The sequence below is a fragment of the Scardinius erythrophthalmus genome, assembly GCF_964197995.2.
Source record: "Scardinius erythrophthalmus genome assembly, chromosome: 11".
NCBI classification, from domain to species: Eukaryota; Metazoa; Chordata; class Actinopteri; order Cypriniformes; family Leuciscidae; genus Scardinius; species Scardinius erythrophthalmus.
The window spans coordinates 8,543,769-8,564,916 of NC_138231.1; the positions used below are offsets into that span (position 1 = coordinate 8,543,769).

General features: G+C 35.3%; 1 protein-coding gene across 2 annotated transcripts; it reads right to left on the reverse strand.

Annotated features, from left to right (window-relative positions):
• Positions 1-595: 595 nt before the first annotated feature.
• Positions 596-18,700, reverse strand: mcm9 (minichromosome maintenance 9 homologous recombination repair factor). 2 transcript variants are annotated; one of them, XM_081379457.1, is made up of 14 exons: positions 18,623-18,689; positions 17,241-17,579; positions 9,596-9,912; positions 9,099-9,180; positions 8,502-8,702; positions 7,297-7,422; positions 7,037-7,156; positions 5,917-6,091; positions 5,574-5,776; positions 3,591-3,794; positions 3,388-3,470; positions 3,152-3,297; positions 2,024-2,055; positions 596-1,942 (listed from the first exon to the last, which is right to left on the reverse strand). In XM_081379457.1, exons 2-14 carry the CDS (start codon positions 17,551-17,553, stop codon positions 723-725), a joined length of 3,222 nt encoding a protein of 1,073 aa, XP_081235583.1. In that variant the 5' UTR covers positions 17,554-17,579; positions 18,623-18,689; the 3' UTR covers positions 596-722. The 2 variants fall into 2 exon arrangements, with proteins under 2 accessions (XP_081235583.1, XP_081235582.1); XM_081379456.1 differs by having other exon boundaries at positions 596-2,055; positions 18,623-18,700.
• Positions 18,701-21,148: the final 2,448 nt, after the last annotated feature.

The following is a 21,148-nucleotide window of genomic DNA, read 5'->3' on the forward strand; positions in this document are numbered from 1 at the left end:
AACCAGTTCTTTGTGTTTCGACAGCCAAAAAAACGGTTCTCGGCCAGGAAAATTGGTTCCAAAGCCGCACCATCTCTTTGCTGGACTAGAACCGTTCTTTTACCACGTCATGCTTACGTTGGGGCTTGGTTATTGTCGAACTTCTTCTCGAACGTAACCTCCGTCTATAGTAATCCAGATGAGCAGCACAAATGTGTTCAAAACGTCTTCTTCTGATCCCAATATAGGATCGCAACGCCAGGAGAAACATTTGCAGAAAGACGAAGTAGTCCGCCATTTTAATTGTTATGCTTGAAGTTGGCGCAAGCGTTTCTAGGAAAGCTAAGACGTAGCCTATGGCAACGTACACAGTGATGTAACGACGTTGTTCACTGGGCTCTGAACCAACTTTGAACCAGCACCAGTTCCGAACCAGTTCTTTTTTGGTGGAAAAGGGGTTATAGACATAAACAGAGAGAAGTAGTTCCGGCAACAATGGTCTTCCGCAAGAAGCATTCAGTTTTTATTAACCGCTAGGGCACCAAAAGTTACGGACTGCAGCTTTAACTATATTAACTGCACGTAACTGTATAAACTGAATTTTTGAGAAAACAAAGCCAGACAAAACTTTTATTGATATTTACAAAAAAAAAAAGCATTAACATTTAAACACAAAAAAAAGTATATATGTATATATAAATGATATATACTTGTATTACACACAACAAACGTCTCTTGCTGCATCAGTTCCAGTCAGCGTCTAGATCTTCATCATCTATGACAGACGAGCTGAACAGTGAAAAACCTTTAAGGAGTCCTGCGGATCCTCCGGAGCTCAACTCAAAACATCTCCTCTTCTTTGAAGCATTCTCTCTGAATTCTTCCTGTCTGTCGGAGGGTTCTGTCCTCGTGTTGCCCGTCTGCAGTGCGCTGCTCTTCACATCTGTGGTTATATTTGTCCTGCTCTGAGTGCTTGTGATCTCCTGGTCTTCGAAAACTGTGCTTGTTGCCACTTTGTTTGTACTGCCATTTATGGCTTCTTGTGGCTCCGGTGGAGCTGGGATTGTTTCATCTCCAGTCTTTTCCTCAGCTAAGCCCGTAAAAGAGAATCTGGAAAGTTTGTCCAGAGTGGAGCTGGCCACCTTAGTCTTTGGGTGGCCTGTCTTTGGTAAGGATTGTGGGTGTTTATTAGTGTTACCATTATTCTCACCTGGAGAGAGGCTGTTCAATCTCGGCAGCAGCTGTTGTTGATGTTCAGTGTCCTCAAACGTCCCTTTCTGAGCTGTGCTCTCATCATTCAAGACCTCTGAGGAAACGTCCTTGTTTTTATTGCGAGTTCCCAGTCGGAGCATGTTATTAGCTCTGCTGCCCTCTGCTGGAGGAAGTGAGCTCGACTGGTTCTCCCTCTCGGCCTGTTTATCTCTCATCTGAGGTGCGCTAGGTTTCGCCCCTTCTTGCACCGCCACTTTGGCACTTGTGTTAGAGTTTACAACCGACTGATCGGCATGACACATTCTCTCTCTTGGCTTGAATGTGAAGTTTGTGAGTCTCCTGCGTAAATCCTCTCCACTCTCGGGTCTGAAATCAGCCTCCTGGTCTGTGTCAGGAAGACTGATGGCTGTGTTTTTCCTTTTTGAGGGTTTCTTCCCTGTCATGGGTGTACTGTGGGAGAACACATCATCATCAGTTCCTCCTAAAACTGTTACTTCGTTCAGCAGGAGGGCCGCTTTCATCTCTTTCAGTCGTTTGCCTCTGAGCTTTTTGGAGCCCCTTTCCACTACAGCTTCAACTGTGGATTTATCCTCATCCTTCTCCCACGCAGAACCCTTGCAGCGGTTGGAACGGCTGTTGCTAGGCAACACTGCACGGCGTAGTGTGGTCGTAGTGTTCTGTGTGGAGGTGTGAATGATGGAGCCGGTACCAGTCGGGCTGGATAAGGAGTGGAACCAGTCCAGGTCAGCGTCTGAATTAGTGGTCACATCACGGTTACCATGATTCTCAACAGCTGCACGCTCAATGGTGAGGTCACTACGTGGTTCGGTACCTTTAGGGGAGTCCGGTCTTCTGCTCTGTAGCCTACAAGAACATAAAAGCCTTTATTGCTTTAATTTTGTCTGAGCTATGAATAAATAAATAAAAAAGAATTCATATTTTCTCATATTATCATTTTAGTATAGAATGAGTAAAGCTTTTTGTTATCAGGATGATAAAAAGATAAAAAGATCAAAATGATCGAGATGGCCAATCAAATCAAAGAAGGCGGGTCTTACTGTCACTGTCACAACACAACGAGAGTTCGCGGAAAGATGCAAGTATTAGACAACTGTTTTACGATAGAAATGTTCAGTGACCGGCAGTAATAGCTTATCTAGTGATGCAAACTATTTATTAAATTTCGCCATTTTGATTTAAATTCACATACTAAATGAATTTGAGGCCTACTATTTAAACGTATAAATATAATTAAAAGCAAATAATTCATGTAATATAATATATTTACCATTAACTGATTCATATTACTAATGAAATATTAAATACAATCAATAAAAAACAATGCTAATGAAATGAAATAAACTATTTAGTAAATGATTTACTACATAAGTAATATATGTATTATTGACTATTTTAATATAATCACATAAACATTTATGCAATGCTAATTTAAAATCACAATTTAATTTATTCATACTGATAATTAAATTTCATTAATTTAATATTTGGAGAAAAAAAAACATAACCAGTAATGATATTAAACTTGCAATTAAATATTATTTTGAAGGAAGTCTCTTATGCTCACAAAGGCTGCATTTATTTGATCAAAATACAGTAAAAACAGTAATATTGTGTTTTTACAGTAATTTCACTGTTTTCTATTTGAATATAATTTAAAATGTCATTTATTCTTGAAGTTTCCAGTCTTTACTCCAGTCCCACATGATCCTTCAGAAATCTTATTAATATTTTAATATTAAATATTTTTTTAGTTAATATTTTTGTGTAAACAATGATGCATTTTAGGATTCTTCCCTCAAAGTTCAAATTAACAGCATTTTTTGTAACTGCAATTTTTCAAATCAAATTTAATACATCCTCGCTGAAAAAAAGCAAAGATTAATTTCTTAAAAAAAAACACTTTTGAATGGTATGTGTGTGTATGTATGATTCACTTTACCTCGAGAGTCTTAGCAGTTCTTTGTGTAAGATCTCAGTCAATCCCAGCCTCTCGAGCACAACCTCACACTGTGTTTTATACTGTTCACAGGGATTGTCAGGAAAAGAGGTGTGTAGAGCATTCACATTTCCAAGTAGAGCGCCTCCCTGAGGTAAAGAAAAAAAATGCTTACTCACAACTCAAAAATGTAATATAGCTTCAGGAATATAGAGTAGCATCAGCATTAATAAAACTACCTGCATGGAGCACTCCATAACAGACACCACAACAACAGCGTCCTCTACTGTCACCGTCTCTCTGAACATCAGCCTGGCATGAGCTGAAACACACAGAGACACAGTCAGATAAGTTTTTGAATATGGCTTCTAGCAAATAACAACTTATTGTGGAAAAGCAGAGGGCAGAAGATCAGATAATATGCTAGATGTTAGCATCTGACCTTCAGCTAGGCGGCTGAGACTCTCCAGCATGCGGATGGTTGTCCTCGCAGCATTTCGGCTGTCACTCTGTCTCTGAAGCTGATAGTAGCGGCTCAGGATGGTGTTTGCTTCCTGTGTTATGCTAGGTTTAAGAGTCTTGATCAGGCAGAAATAGGCCCTCATCTTCTCCATACTCCATAAACATGAAGACTCACTTGGAGCTCCTGTGGGGAAATCACGAAGGAAGAGAGTTGAGATAAAGAGAGAGATGTTAAGATGAATATTTTATAAATATCTAACAAATATGCAAGGCTTCACCATTAACTTCTACTCAGTATCAAAGAGATTCTAAGCCAAATGATGGGTGATCCAGCCCTCGAGGGAACAGGCTTTCCTATCAAAGTGGCATCACTTGAGAAAATAACGAAGACCGAACAAGCAACAAATCCCACAAGAGAGGCATGAACCAGCAATTGGGCTGGATAGGGGTGTGTTTGATCCAATAAAATTTTAGATGATGCCTTACAAACTGCATTTTCTTGTATGCCATGTAAACAAAAACATGTAAAATACCAAGTTAAAAATGTAAAAGGTACCCTAGTTAAAAATGTGTAAAAAAAAACATAAAAAAAAAAACCTTTTGTAACAATGGTCTTGAAATGCGAAGGCATTTATTATTATTATTATTATTATTAAAAATAATCATATACTATATATATATACAGTGCAATGCATAAGTGAATACACCCATGCTAAAGTTGACTAAAAAGAGGAATAAAAAATCATATTTTGGAAATTGAACTTAATGCCTTAATTTAAAAAATTAGGAAAAATCCAACCTTTAAGGACACCAATTTTCTTTGTGAATGAATAATGTATCGTAAATAAATAAATGTTCTTCCTTAAAATACATGGTGCATAAGTGAGTACACCCCTATGTTAAATTCCCATAGAGGCAGGCAGATTTTTATTTTTAAGTATTTTTTTTTTTAAATTTATCCCGATAAAGTTCCCTTGGCCTTTGGAATTAAAATAGCCCCACATCATCACATAGCCTTCACCATACCTAGAGATTGGCATGGGGTACTTTCCATAAGATCATCTCTCAATGCAAATCAAACTAGCTTTTAGGCTAACTGAAATAAAACCATGCCAATCTCTAGGTATGGTGAAGGCTATGTGATGATGTGGGGCTATTTTAATTCCAAAGGCCAAGGGAACTTTATCAGGATAAATTAAAAAAAAAAATACTTAAAAATAAAAATCTGCCTGCCTCTATGGGAATTTAACATAGGGGTGTACTCACTTATGCACCATGTATTTTAAGGAAGAACATTTATTTATTTACGATACATTATTCATTCACAAAGAAAATTGGTGTCCTTAAAGGTTGGATTTTTCCTAATTTTTTAAATTAAGGCATTAAGTTCAATTTCCAAAATATGATTTTTTATTCCTTTTTAGTCAACTTTAGCATGGGTGTATTCACTTATGCATTGCACTGTATATATATATATATATATAGAATATATAAATATTTACCAATTTTTATAATATTATTAATTTAAAAAGATTATGTCAATCCAAATATATACTTAAGTCTAAAATAAATATACAAACCTGAATAAATAAAATATACATTTTTAATATATAGGTGTAAATATAGGTAAATATAGGAATATTCAGTTATAGGTCTAAATATATATATATATATATATATATATATATATATATATATATATATATATATATATATATATATATATATATATATATATATATATACGTACATCCTAATATGTAGTTGTAACTATATATTTGGATTTTTTTACTTTCTTTATATTCATATTTCATATTTGTCCCTTCATATTATTATAACATAACATAACATAACATAACATAACATAACATAACATAACATAACATAACATAACATAACATAACATTACATTTATATCATACTAGTCTGATATTACAAAGCAAAGCTCTTCTCTGGGACAAACCTTTGTTCTGTAGGATGAAGGAGGAGATTATTTTGTCCCATTCTGGATTTTTAGTGTCCAGCAGAACCAGCACAAGGTCAAAGCGGCTCAGGAGGGGGCTCGCGAGAGCCACGTTCACGGAAACCGACACATTAGGGTCATAATGCCCCTTTGGGTTAGTAGCTGCCAGGATGGTGGTCCTTGTGTCCAGTTTGCACACCATTCTACAAAAGAGGAAAGTGGGAGATTTAATGTGATGCTCACAAGCTTTTGGATAATGAAAATGCAAGAAATGTATCTGAGAAAATCCGTATTCCCCCTCTAGACTCATGCATGTGACATCATTTCCTCCCCCAGCACTCACCCAGCTTTAGCGACACTGATGGTTTGTTGCTCCATGGCCTCATGGATGCTGGTGCGGTCGTGCTCTTTGATGCTGTTGAACTCATCGATGCAGCACAGACCTCCATCAGAGAGAACGAGCGCTCCTGCCTCCAGGTGCCACTCTCCTGAGTCCTTGACAGCCGCCACCGTCAGACCTGACCAGCATTTCACAATCATGCAAACAATGACGCAACAGCACTAATTGCTTACTGCACAATAGAAATTTTAATATTGCCTAGTATTTTTCTAAATAAAAAATACAGAGTATGTGTATACAGCAGTGTAGCAAACTTTGTTGCAAACAAATGTGCAAAAATATTTAACTTCATAGGAGGTGGGCGAGAAAATGTACCCATCAGACACTGCAAACCACTTCAGTGCTATACAAAGTTTGGCTCTGGCATTTTTTTGTTTGTTTGTTTAATTCATCTCAGGAGTGTTACAAGTCAACTATGTAACAGTAACAGTAAAGAAACCAAATCATATTTATCTTTATATTAAACACCTATTTATCACTTATTTTATTATCACTTATCACAAATTTTAGGGGTTCTGACTATGAAGAATTAAACAATTCATATTTTTTACATATACACTAAGTTTTTTAAAATGATTTTGAAAGAAGTCTAAGTTATTGAAAATGTATACTTTTTTAAAATACATTTTAAATATATATATATTTTTTAAATATACTTAATTTGTGGAAATTTTGATAGGATTCTTTGATGAATAAAATGTGGAAATATACATATACATATAGAATATATATAAATTTCTTCACAAAAGTATATTATGTTGCATTTAAAACCACTAATCTGTGCATATCAAGATGTTGCAGGGAGAACTTATGATTTGTGTCAGGTGAAGTGAACTTCTGCTTCCTTTTCTCAGTGATTCTCCGGCACAATTTGAATATATATACAGAAATTGTGCATACTGTGCACAGTAGAAATACCACATGCTTCAAAAAATAGTGAAGTACTTCAAAAAGCAAAGTATATATACAATTATGCTATTAAAAACACCCCCCTAGTGTGATTGCTTATTCCAAATGTCAATGAGATAGATGGTAAAGTGAGGTTCAGAAGAACGTGTGGAACCTGCATTAGTAGATCCGATTCCTGCAGTGAGCACGGAGCGCGGTGTAATCTTAGCAGCGTACTTCAGAAACTGTGACTTCCCAGTGCCTGGATCGCCCACGAGCAACAGATGAGACTCTCCTACCCAGAGCGCATAGTTTGAGTCAGAGCTATTCAGATTTATTCACAAGAGTAATACACTTTTCAAGCACACCTCTCAACTTTTTTTCATGATAAGCCCAAATGTCAGACTGTCCATTATGTGGAGTGTGAACACATACCTCTCACCTTAGTTCCAGACGCATCTATTCTCTGTACCCCACCTGCCAAAACCATAGCAACAGCCAGCTTGACGACGTACATGCCGAACACCTGAGGGCATAGACTCATCAAGATCTCATTCCTGCCTTCAGAATGTCAAGAGAGAGTGAGAATGAGAAAGAGAGATTATGATTCATAAAACCACACTGAATCCCATGAGCTGTCCCACATTATGAGTGGTTGCTAGGGTTTTCTGGGAGGTTGCTATGGTGCTGAGCAGTTGCCTGGGTGTTGCTGAGGGGGTTGTTAGGGTGTCCTAGGTGTACGCTTAGGTTATTTGAGCAGTTTCTAATCCATTACCAGGTAGTTCCCTACTCCACCTCCCAACCTTTTCTAACATACACCTTGTGAAAATCATACATCTTGTTTGATGTATGATTTCATACATTTGAAGCTTGTTTCCATCACAGAATAAAAAATATATTTATCTCACAATTCAGACTTTTTTTTCCTCAGAATTGCGTGAGTTTTAAAGTCAGAATTGTGAGATATAAACTCTCAATATTAATATCGAAGAATCCGAAGGAAAAGTATTTTTTTCCTCAGATTAGACTTTATAAGACTTTATAACTCGCTTTCAATTGAGAGTTTATATCACAATTCTAGCAAAAGAAGTCAGAATTGCGAGATATAAACTCGCAAATTGTGAGAAAAAAGTCAGAATTGCGAGTTTATATCTCGCAATTATGAGCTAAAAAGTCGCAATTATCTTTTAAATGGTTTTATTCCATGGCGGAAACAAGCTTCCATACATTTGACTGTGTAGAAAAGTAATAAACCACTTTTCCTCAAAAAGCCACATGGTTTGAAGTATCATTCTTGTGCGCAGCAGCACAAAGTAAACTGTGAGTTACATGCCAACATTTAATACTTTCAGTCAGAGATTTGTTCAAATCCCTGATCCAATAACCCTATGAGCAATAGTAGCCTAATAGTGATGTTGTGCCTCAGCAAACACCACTGGAAACAGATTACAACACTGTTTCATGGTCCTCATCAACTCAACTTCCTCTACAAGGACTGTAATTGAGTTTGGATAGCAATAAGAAAGAGAGGACTCTTTTAAATGCCGAAGAGACATGGTATTGAAAATGCCGTACTGCTTATTTGTACTACTAAACTGAGTTTCCCAGATTCGATATTTAAAGAGACACCAACTGTGTACCGGCAATGGGGTCATGTTTGTGACTGTCCCAGAATTCTTCAAATTCCTTCTGAATGTCTTCCAGCACCAGTGCTGTGGTGGACTGCTCATTATTGACCTCGATATAGTTTGCTTTCAGCACAATCTCCACATCACAGCGGCAATCCTGAAACATCGGCTTCCAGCGCTGACACACAACCCCATACACTGTGATGTCATCGCCTGCGAGAAACACATGACAGCATCATTAGGGAAACAGACACATGATGTTGCCCTGAGGGATATTACTATTATTATGTCAGTAGAAAAAAAGTACAAATAAACAGCAAGCAAACAGTGTTTAAAAAATGAACAGCATGAACTGTCCAGTGTAATATGATGTTAAAAAGGCATTATATATAAGTTGTATAGGAAAAATGCACATAACTGAAAACAACAGAAAGTTTCATTCTGAATTCATTCGTAAGAAAATCTAATAAAGCCAGTCATGTACACAGTATTACCGGTGAGCAGGACTGAGCAAAAGTCTCATTCCTGCACTGTCAAGTTGTTAAAGCCAGTAAATACATGAAATAAACTCCAGACTGGACTCTATTTCCACCAATACTCTGCATTTACCTGATTTGCAGCTGTCCACAAGATCATCCTCCAGGATAATAAGCATGGATCGAGGGATACTGCCCACCGACAGTTTCTGTACCTGTTAGTGAAGGAGCGCTGGTAAGGAAATTTTCAGCTTTTGAATATGTAGAAATAAACACAACTTATTTTTTCTTAGATGGGTAAATGTGTTTACCTCACATCTACATGTATGCATATTTTATTTATAATTATTTCATTTTAATGACATTTTTTATTATTTTACTTATTCAAAATCCCTTGAGTTGCATATCAAGGCACTTTTATTCTGTCATTTGGCTGCAAAAGACTTGGAAAATAGTGTACAAGTCGTATGGACTACTTTTACGATACCTAAAATGTCATTTTAGAGCTCGGGTAATATATAAAAAAAAAGAGTGGTCAATAGATTTTTCATTTTTGTGTGAACTATTTCTTCAGCAGCAGGTTGCTCCAGGGTGACTGTCCCTGAATAAAGCACATCCCTGGTGCCTCACCTGCTCTTGGATTTTGATCTCCTGGTAGTCCTTGCAGGCGGCCGGAGGGGCGTCACTCCCTGACAGGCAGGTGAGTTTGAAAGAATTACATCCATCCTCATTGGGGCAGCTGGCGGGTGGAGTGAAGGTGTAAAACTGCTCAAAAGAAGCCTGCACGGAGAACACGTGCCTGCATTTATTGCACATGTAGTCTCTCTCATACTCCAGCACTTTGGTCACACTGGTGCGGATGACTGTGCCTGTGACGGACAGGAAGTGGCCCACATCTCTAGCTTTAGGAATGTGATCTCTGGTCAGCTCGGGACACATAGGTAAACCTGCATATGTGTAGTAAATCAGTTATTAGGAGAGAAAGATATATGTATATTCAGTTGGTGACAGTTTACATTATTGGGTGGACTATTTCTCTTGAAGGAATAAGCAAGCATTATATAAAGCACTAGGTGTCAGTGTTATTCCACGACAGTCTTTTACAGGGCTCTACGCTAACTTTTTTCCCAAGGAGTACATGTGCTCCTAAATGAAAAAATTTAGGAGCACACAAAGAAATATAGGAGCACAGAGAAAAAAGATGATTAAACTGCTCAATTCATATGGATTAGTTTTATGATCTTTTTATGAACTTTTTTTTCGAAGCATCAAAGTGGTAGTTGTGTAGGCTGTCAATGGAGGTAAAGAAATCTCTCAATTTCATCAAAAAGTTCTTCATTTGTGTTCCGAAGATGAGTGAAAGTCTTACGGGTTTGGAACGACATGATGGAGAGTAATAAATGACAGAATTTTCTATTTTGGGTGAACTACCCATTTAATAATTATGTAATTATTATTTTTAGCTTACTTCAAAATATATAAAAAGAATGAACACCTCAATAAAGTATAAAGTGCTAAAAACAAAACAAATGCCCGCTTGCTTTTTCCCTTTGCAGTACGTGCAGTAGGCTACATTAAGTTGACCTCAAAAATGAGTTTTTGTCATCTTCCTGTCCTCAGTGTGGACTGTTTTGGTCGTAATTTCATTTTCTGCACTTGGTCTTTTGGTGAGACCTAAACGTTGCTAATAAAATTTTGATACTCATTTGCAAGTATTGATAGTGTGCGTGAGTTCCTTGTATTGTTTTTTTGCACTTGGTCTTTTGAGATAATGACTTAAGGCTCCATACTGTGTTGCGTATCTAGCTCACTAAGTGTTTACTTGACTTTTTTTATGGTGTAGGGGCCTGTTTACAACTTTACAACTGGTCACCTCATGCATTTTTACTGATCAAAATGATTCCATTTACACCTAGTCACGTGTGTGTTTTTCGCAAAACTGATATAAATCGTAGGGCTGGGTATTGACACAAATTTCACAGTTCGATTCGATTTCGATTCGATTCAATATTGATTATGTTGGATATCAGGTACAATACATGGCAAATTTTCTCAAGGAAAACAAATCTCTTAACTAATGCTGTAAACTATGGGAGTCAGTTGTAGCCTACTAGGCTTCATTAGGCAACTATGATATTGAAGGTAAAAATGAACTGATTTGTATACAAACACTTAAATTACACTTTTATTTATTTTTATAATAATAAAGTTATATGAAATATAAACATTTAAATGGGGGCTGTTATAAAAACCTGCCAAAGTTATTCAAACATGCATTCAAAATTGGAGAACATTAAAAAATTATAATGAATATGTAATATGGTGCATATATTTAGCAGAATGCTACTCTCTAGAGTAAATTTTTCTAGCTGACTAACGAGTTTATGGTCACTGGATATGTTTTTTGTGAGGTAAATGTGACGTTTCATGACATTGTTTACAAGCTGATTTACTGACGTCTTTCCACGGTTGAAACACTGATTGAGCGATTCCATGTCACATGATACGGAATTCGATAAGTTGTACTCTACCTTTTAATACACTTTCAGATGCTCATTCATGTTTATTTCGCGGGTAACTGGTATTAAGTTGGAAGAGAAGATCATGTTCGCTCTGCGCTGCTGCTGCTCTTGAGCTGAGCTGCACCACAGCGATCTCACGCCACAGCGCCAAAACGGGAGGCTATTTATGTTTTTTGAATTTCATAAGAAAATGGACGTAGCCTAATTTGAAATCTGAGACTTTGTTTTATATCAATAGTAACAAAGCACAAAGATTATTGCGATTTTATTGGATGGGATGCACGCTACAATGTTCATTCACCAACTGGAAATCGAGAAATTTATATTTTTTACCCAGCCCTAATAAATCGGATCTTCTATTCCCGCGCTATATGCAGATTTAATGTAGGCCTACATATTAGCTGCATTTTATTGATCATAAGCTCATTTCAAAATCAGCAGCGACAGCAGCACTGGTAAGTTAGCCTAATATAATTTCGTTTCTTTACTATTAATGAATATGATTGTTTGTGTGTTGAGCGTCTACTACTTACTTTCACTTTCATTTGCGGCAGTTTGCGCGTTGGCTTGATGAATAGATCGCTCATCTGTCGTGATGCGTGTTGCAGTAGCGTCATCATATCTGACATGTAACGTTAGTTAATAACACGCTCTCACACCTTTATTTTTAGCACTGTTGGGAGGAGTCACTTGACTCTCACTTAAAATCCAGCAGTTCCCGCACATTCCCACATTATTTCAGTGATTGGCTCATTGGTTGCGAATCGTCGCTCTCATTTGAATTAAGTTAAGCGCGTCATCATGTAATGTTCACATCGCGCAGATCCGTCCTCTTGCTTGCTTTCCATGTGAATTCAATGGTATGCTTCGCTTAATCGCGCTGTTGTTCAGTGTATTGAGAACAGCCCGTCACTCGCGCACTGTGCTCGTAAATTATTTTTCAAGTTCGCACATAACTATTTTTAGGCGCAAATGCTAGTGAATTACTCGCACTGTAGAGCCCTGTTTTAGGGCTCCCGTTTCAGCAGTTATGGTCTCCAACTGCTAGATGGCACTGCATATTCATTAATGAAAAGTTCAAAAGCGGAGTTACAGTCTCTTGCACTTTCTTGCATGATAAATCAACTCGGAGCACATTCAATATTTGAATATGGCCTGGTCCAGCATGGTTGCATCATAGAAAAACATAAAAGAAAGAAGAATCAAATGTCAAAGTTACTTAGGCAATAAACTTGCATTAATTTTTTCTTTCTCCCCTCTAACCACAGATACAGACTGTAGAAGCTGCAGAGAAAATGGGTTTGAGTAAAGTGTGTTTATTCGGATGAGTCATGTCTGCAGGGCTACAGATGAAGAGCGTGTAATTACAGGTGACGGCAATCATCTCCTACAGGACGTGAGAGAAAAGCACTTGGCTTCGCCACAATGCAATACAATCCATCCCACATACCTCAGGGATCAAACACAAACCTCCCATCTCTGCCTACACGTCATCTAAAACAATCTTCATACTCTGTATGTCATTCTGCAGTTTTTAAATAAGCAGATTACGGCTGGCAGAAATACTGAATATTCATGATATATTCGTGATCATGGTTTTGATTAAAATACGCACCTTAGTGAAAAAATGTAAATTATTTTAATGATTTTGACCATTAGATTTTCTAAAAAGACTGTCATTAGACATTTACATGAATCAGTTCAAACTGCACAAACGTCAATGAATTGATTCAACGATTCACTCACATAATCACTAAAAAATGTTCAAAGGCTCCCACTTTTCATGTATTACAAATTTTCATTATATGTAGGTAAAATAATATTTAACTACATATTAATATATATATATATATATATATACATACATACACACATTGTTCAAACGTTCAGGCTCAGTCAGATTTTTGAAAGGAAATAATACTTCAGCAAGGATGAATAATTTTTTCCTCAAATGTGACAGTAAAACATCTATAATGTTACAAAAGAAATAACTCAACAAAAAAAAATTATAGCTTTTGAACTTCCTTTTTAACAAGGCATTCTAAAAAATATATATCTTGGTTTTCACAAAAATATTTAGCCGGCACAAATGTTTTCAACATTGATAATAATAAAAAATGTTTCTTGAGCAGCAAATCATCATATCAGAATGATTTCTGAAGGATCATGTGACACAGAAGACTGTAGTAATGATGCTAAAAAATTATCTTTGCCAACAAAGAAATAAATGATATTTTAAAATATATGCAAATAGAAAAAAAGTTATAATAAATATTTTACAATATTACTGTTTTTACTAAATTTTTCCCCAAATAAATGCAGCCTTGGGTGGGCATAAGAGACAACTTTCAAAAACATTTAAATATCTTACTAAAAATGTAAAAAATACTGTATATTGTCCAGCCTGACCTTCTTTATGATACAGGCACATCATCACATATCTTCAGGAAGAAAACAGACATGTCACCCCCCAGGACTGCAGAGACACCACCTGGATACACAATTTTTCTCTCTAATGACCTTCACCAAAGCATGAAAGCATTCAGACACATGACGTGGTTGTTCATCGTGATATGGCCAACGGTCTATGTGCTTTTTATGGCTGTGTGTCCTATTTTCAGACCCCCTTTCATATTCACAGCACGCTGGATCTATGAGTGGAGTCTGCACTCAGGCTATTTATAACTCTCCCATTGTCCACAAAACAGGATAAAACATCCAGGGAACAGGAAAGGTCAGTCAGCTGATTATTGCTGACACACTCCCTACAGCAGTCTTCTTGACTGAATCCATCTTCAGATAACAATTACATTGGTTTAAATGAGTGCTGCTCACACATACGAAAGCCCATGACACAATGTAAGGGCGTTGTTATGTGATTGCAAAGTGTTTTGAATAGTTTTTAGTGAATTGCTATGTGGTTGCTTACTAGCTCAAGTCAAAACAGCCCACATAAAATCTCTATGTTCACGACTGTGCAGCTTTCACTCACAAAAATAAATGTTCTATAAATTTACGGTAGGAAATTTACAAAATATCTTCATGGAACATGATCTTTACTTAATATCCTAATGATTTTTGGCATAAAAGCAAAATTGATAATTTTGACCCATACCCGTGCAACTTGTGACTGGCTTTGTAATCCAGGATCACATATGACTTGCGTACCTCCATACTCAAAGCAATAATGAGATTCTTGCACAATTTTATAGTCCACCAAGCAGTGCAATTTTAGTATTAATTATATATATATATATATATATATATATATATATATATATATATATATATATATATTTCATTTTAGTATATTATATCCTATATTTTAATATTATTTATAGATTTTACTAATATTTTAAATTAGTGTTTACATTTATATTTTCATGTTTTTTATGTGCTGTTGCCATTTTTATATATATATATATTTTTTTTTATATTACTGTTTGTGTTTAGATGTAATTTCTATTTCATTTAACCCCGGTTTCACAGACAAGGCTTAAAATAGTCCAAGACTAAAATGCATGTTTGAGCTGTTTTAACTGAAAGCAACTTCCACTTTCTTAAAATATGTTAGTGCCATTGTTTTGTCTCAAGATGCACATCAGTAATTTTATTTTCTAAGGCCTGTTTATAAAAGCTACTCAAATGTCATAATTAAACTAAGGTCTAATCCTGGCTTAATCTAAGCCCTGTTTGTGAAACCAGGCCATAAAGTTTTAGTGTTTCAACTTCAGTTAGTTGCCAAGTCTTACATCTAATATATTTTATTTCAGCTTTATTTCAATGAACAAAAAATTATTTAATAGTTTTACTTTCAGTTAATAACAACTCTGCTGCCAATTATCAGTTAGATAACCAGCTGCACTGAAATGTTTCCCCAACAAGTCACACAATTTGAGGAATCATTGATGCCTACACCACATACCAAGCAAATACTGACAGAATTTTCCCCAACTATTCCTTTGAAGCCTCATTCAGCTGTTCTTTTCTCAGAAAGCCTGTGTCTGTCCGACCTCTCACATGACACATCCTCCCTGTCCTCAGATCCGGATCAATAACCTTCCTGCAGAGCCGTTGCTCATCTTGTTGTTACATCATGCAGTGTTTGCGCTCACACCTGACCACCTTCTAAAAGCTTCATCTGATCTCTCTCCAGCTCCTGCACACCGCGAGCCAACATAACGAGACTGTTGTCACAGAGAAGAATGCATCAGCATATCGTGCAGGTTATATGACACTAGATCAGAGGAAGCGACCATGATAACAGATAACAGTTCACGGCAGGACAAATGAGCTGTCTGCCACGGTGTGCTGGGGTCTAATTGCCTGTAGTGGGAAACAGCCTCTGTGTTGCATTGACAAACTAATAGGCTGCAAGCGTTCAAGAGCAAATGAAGCAGACAGTTGGAGGCACTCTGCGGCTTTATAGCAGCAGATCTACCAGTCACACAAAGAGAACAGTCAGCCATATACAAGCCACTTATGTTCACTGGGAGGTACATGTCATACTGGAAATAAAGGAACTGTTTACTGTTGTGCACAAACAGGCCTAATGGTTGCATTTGTTAGAGCTGTAACATTTATAGCATATTCTATGGAGTATACAGTACATAGAGCACATCATTGTCAGGCCAAACACACTTTAGTACCTCCTATTATAAGTGGATAGATAAATTGCAAACACCTGAGAATTTCATTAATAAATCAATGCCAAACATTCATGCTTAACTGATCTCTCTTTCTCACTCTCTCCCTGAAATGAAATATAAAATATGACTTTGAAACATTTTTTCATTTAATATTGTATAATTATAAATATTAACATGAATATATATCATTAATATGTATTGATATATCATATTATTATTATTAATAGTTGGTGTAAGGAAATAATCCTGTATAAATGTTATCATGTTTTGAGAATACTTAATGAAAAATATGGATCAAACTTTACAGGTATGAGAGATTTAATATACAGAGAGAAAAAAAATCACTTAAATTCTATGTATTAATTATTACATAATAATATATAATATGTTTTATATATATATATATATATATAAGAAATATAATATGCAGGTAAAACAAGATTAGTTAAGATTAGAAATAATATACAAAGAAAAACATTATTTACTTAAATTCTAAATAACTAATGTTTTATAAATAACTAATTTAATTAAAAATATTTGAATATAATATACAACATTATGTATTAATTATCACATTATTATAATGCTACATAAGGTATTATATATGAATGTAATAATGGTTTGAACATAATGAAAGATATTATTCAAGCTTTATTGTAAAGGTAAAATGAGAATAGTTAAGATTAGAAATCACTTTTCTTACAATTAAAACAAACAAATATAATGCATTCATAAAATTGAATACAATTATTTGTTATAGTCAGTGTAAAGTGTTAATGATTATTATCCTATTATTATTTATCCCTGTATTTATTGATTTGGATTTGTTTTGTACACATAATATTTTTTCTTATATTTTTCCCTGATAATAAAGGTGAATAAAGGTGGAATGTGCAATTTCTGCACCACTAGCTTTGCCAAACAAAAACACCAAAATAAAGCTATTTTCCCAACAGTTTTCTAAAACACTCCTCAAAACTCATGTAATTGGGTGTTGCGTCAGGCTGGTCAGGAATATACAGAGAGCAAATGTATAAAATCCTCGTTGTTGAGCCCTGATACAGGTGTCAGTGTAAAAGAGTGGATGTTCTCACGCTTGCTTACCTGATATACGAACATGTAGATTGTGTTTGAGGTTGAAACTCCCCTGCGGTGAGGAAGAAGTCTGAGATAGGGTCTGGGCCGCTCTGTGCAGGGCATTGTCAAATATAGGCAGGACCTGGCTGGGGAACGCATTGAAACACTCGCCAACCTCCATATTGTACTCGAATAAGGTCATAGCATTCACTACAACAGGATAGTGAGTATCTTCACTGGCCTCCTGGAAGATCTGTAGGACGTCACTCTTGTGGTGCTCCATCACGTAAGTCTCAAACACCAGTCCTATCAAGGACACCTGATCCGGACTGAGCATCATGAACCGGATCACTTAGACAAAGTATTCTGGAAGAGAGCAGCGGATGATGGGTCTGTCTGTATATATAACTTACTACAGTTCATCTTTACAAACCCGTTCACACTCGGGTATCATGGTAGCTGATACGTTTACAAATTTATTTAGGAAAATCTTTAACAATTTAATTGTTTGAAACATTGTTTTCAAACAGTTTTTGACCAATTAATGTGTGAAAGACCAAACCTTTCAAGTCATTTTTGATCACTTCAGACAATTACTTAAAAAAGTATTTTTAAGAAATTAAAAAATTACTTTTTTTTTTTTTTAGATTTCAGACAAATTTGCTAAGGAATCACAAAATAGTGACTATAGAAATTTCTATGACAAAAATTATCCTTAATATTTCCAGGATTTTCATGATGATGATGAATGGCCAATATTATATAATTATCAATTGATCTATAGTTCAGATTAATGCAAAAGTATGAATTAAATGTTGCACAATATTTTCCATATTAATTTACATTATATTTTATTACTTTTTTACTACGTATACATGTACTGTATGTGACTGTGTGAATACATACACATACATATATAAATGTGTGTGTATATACACACACACATACATATACATATATATATACACACACACACACACACACACACACACACACTTTAAACGTGATAACAAATTCCATATAAAATATGTATTATTTCGTTTCTTTTTATTTCATATTTAAAAAAAATGACAAATATGTATATATTTGAATATACATTACTCTGTTGAGTACAAATATAAAGGTTTCATGCAGTTTCTTAATTAATTTGAGGTCATAAAATTGCATTAATAAAAGTGTAGAGTTAACTTGTATAAACAATTATACAAAAGTTTTAGATAAAGGCCACGGCTGTTGCTGCCTGACATGTAGTATTAGTTCAGAATACCATGCATTTAAGTTAACAGACATTCAAACCATTTCCGTTGTCCTTATTGCTCTCTTGAGCAAACTTCTACAAACAATTGAAAACTACAAGAATAATAATAACTATTAATATTTAATTGCTTACAGTGCTATATTTGACATACCTGGGTGGACGAGCAGCAGTTATGTACATTAACAACATTCACACATGGGTGTTTCTTCCTGTCCGTGTCTTCAGATTTGGCGGTTTATTCTTCCTCTTTCTGGATTGTAGGGGAGCACGTGTAAACAAACTATGGATTTTAGCACAAGATAATTGATTCTAATCCCGTTATAATACTGTAAAAGTAGTTTACCATTCATATGTTTTGTTTTTTTATGTCTATATTGGCGCTGATAAATTATATGATATGTAATAAATAATAACCCCCCCGTTTTTGGACTTGGTATAAACCAGTAAACGGATGTCGATGACGTTCCGCATCTCCCTCTGACCGCCAGTATAAAAGTCCCTTTAGTTTTATGGAAATTACACTGATAATGGACTTTTAATCGATTTTTGTGTCTTTTATTTATTTAAATTAACTTAAGGAAAAAATGTATTAAATTATATTCTAAATAAATGTAGAAAGTTATACATAATGTACACTATTTAAATTAATTAAATGGAATTATAAGCGTATAACAAAATTAATAATAATAAAAAAATCTTATGCTTGTAAATTACAAGAACATTTAATTTGATTGAAAATTAACAGCAAGGGAATGTAGCACTTTTGGTTTCTCTTATTTCCCATTCTGCAGGTCATGAACACTTTTTTATAATTAAAAATAAATTCAAGCTACACATAAACTTACCTCTCATCTCCGATTATTGATTCTTCGTTGCAAGAGTAACTGTTCTTACATCAAGAAAAAGCCAAATGACAATAAAAGTGTTTATTGTTTCTTCTTTCAGGGCAATATGTGTTGATGTATATGAAAATACAGGCAATTTAAATCATATGTTCTTTGCTTTTGGTTCCTTGAATGGTAAAAGTTCACTCACATAACAGACACACTTTATTAAATGTCACAATAAGTATTTATTCTTACGCATACACCAGTAATATAAATATAAAATATGCATTTATTTTAAAATTAGTGAGACATCATTATATCTGTGTTGAGACATCCATACAAACAGTTTAATCCTACCAAAATTGATAATGCAACTGTAACAAAGTCAGTACGGTGGCATTCTAAAATTAGATACAGAGGAGACAATACTGTTTTTTTTTCTCTCTCTTTTAACAAATAGCAATTAGCAGCGTATGCACCACTCTATAGAAACTGCGGTAAATGAAATGTCAAACATACCTATCATCACTGTAAAAACAACAAACCCATTCACAGTGGGGAGAAAAAAAGAACAAATGAAAGGATGTGTCGTTAAATAATGTATTACTTTTTTGTCTTTTTTGTTTGGTTTGGTCGACATGCTCTTTAATTGCAAAAGTCAGAAGGAGAAGTACTGAGCGAACCATTCTTGTCTCTGGGGGTCTGGAGAGGTTACGGGTGATTCTTCTCCTTCAGGAGGGCTGAGGACAAAAACAAACAGAGAGAGACAGAGATAGAGACAAAGAAACAGAAAGAAAGACAGTCAGAGACATGGAGAGAATCACAAAACCACTGTAAACTGCAGTCTGAGTTTCAGTACCGATAGCATAGCAACCATTGGATTGTTGTGTGTTCGTGTGCTTTTAATGTACGTACGTGTGAGTGCGTGTGTATTTTTAATTTTTTTTTATGACATCACAGGAACCGAGTGACATCGATAGGCCATTGCACTTGCAAAAAAAGTACTGGATTTATATGATGTATCATATAAATACCATGGTTATGACTATGGTAATCATTCATTAACAAATTACCATGGTATCACTACCAAAAAAAGAACATATATTATTTGTTAAAGAGTTTATCCCATAAAAATATTTCACAATGATTGTATTTTTGATCCCAAAAAATATTTTAGATTATTTTTTGAGTAGATAAAAAGTTTATTAAACAAATTCTCTGCAAAATCTTCCCAGGAAGCTAAAAAAAAATAAAAAATCAATTTCTGTCAAGGTGAAGTCTGCTGTGTGCGTCACACTTCACCTTCCGGAACAGAACCCGCTTTCAATCCTGATTAATTCAGCCCTGCAGGTCAATGTTTAAGGAGAATTTTTTTTCTTTCTCGCTCAAAACTCTGCTCTTTAAAAGTATAAACACACCTTTAGTCAGAAGAAAGAGTTCCTCTAAGCTGAAAGGTTTCTTTCGGTGTGCTTGAAATGCTGACTGACTGATGTCTGGGCTTCTAACACTGACTCAGAAAGTACTCGAGTTTCAAGTTTGGAAGTCTGGAGATTCAGAGGTCCTGTTTACACCTGGTATTAAGATGCGTTTTGGTCGATAGGATCACAAGGAGACAAGGGAGACAAATTCTAGTTTACACCAGGTATTTAAATTCATCTCTTTTGTCCACTTTCAACCACTTCTATCTTTCAATCTAATGGACAAAATAAGTTCAAGCAAAGAGAAGAAGGTAAGAGAAATGGTTGGAGCTCTTCAAACTGAATTGACTTTATCTAACTATCTATCTATCTATCTATCTATCTATCTATCTATCTATCTATCTATCTATCTATCTATCTATCTATCTATCT

Bases quoted from the DNA above. Each gene is read 5' to 3' on its own strand.
- mcm9 (XM_081379456.1), bottom strand. From the start codon at position 17,553: ATGATGCTCAGTCCGGATCAGGTGTCCTTGATAGGACTGGTGTTTGAG. The intron at 3,471-3,590 runs GTCAGATGCTAA...TGTGTGTTTCAG, and splicing joins TCTCAGCCGCCTAGCTGAAG to CTCATGCCAGGCTGATGTTC. The intron at 3,298-3,387 runs GTAGTTTTATTA...TCTTTACCTCAG, and splicing joins TTATGGAGTGCTCCATGCAG to GGAGGCGCTCTACTTGGAAA.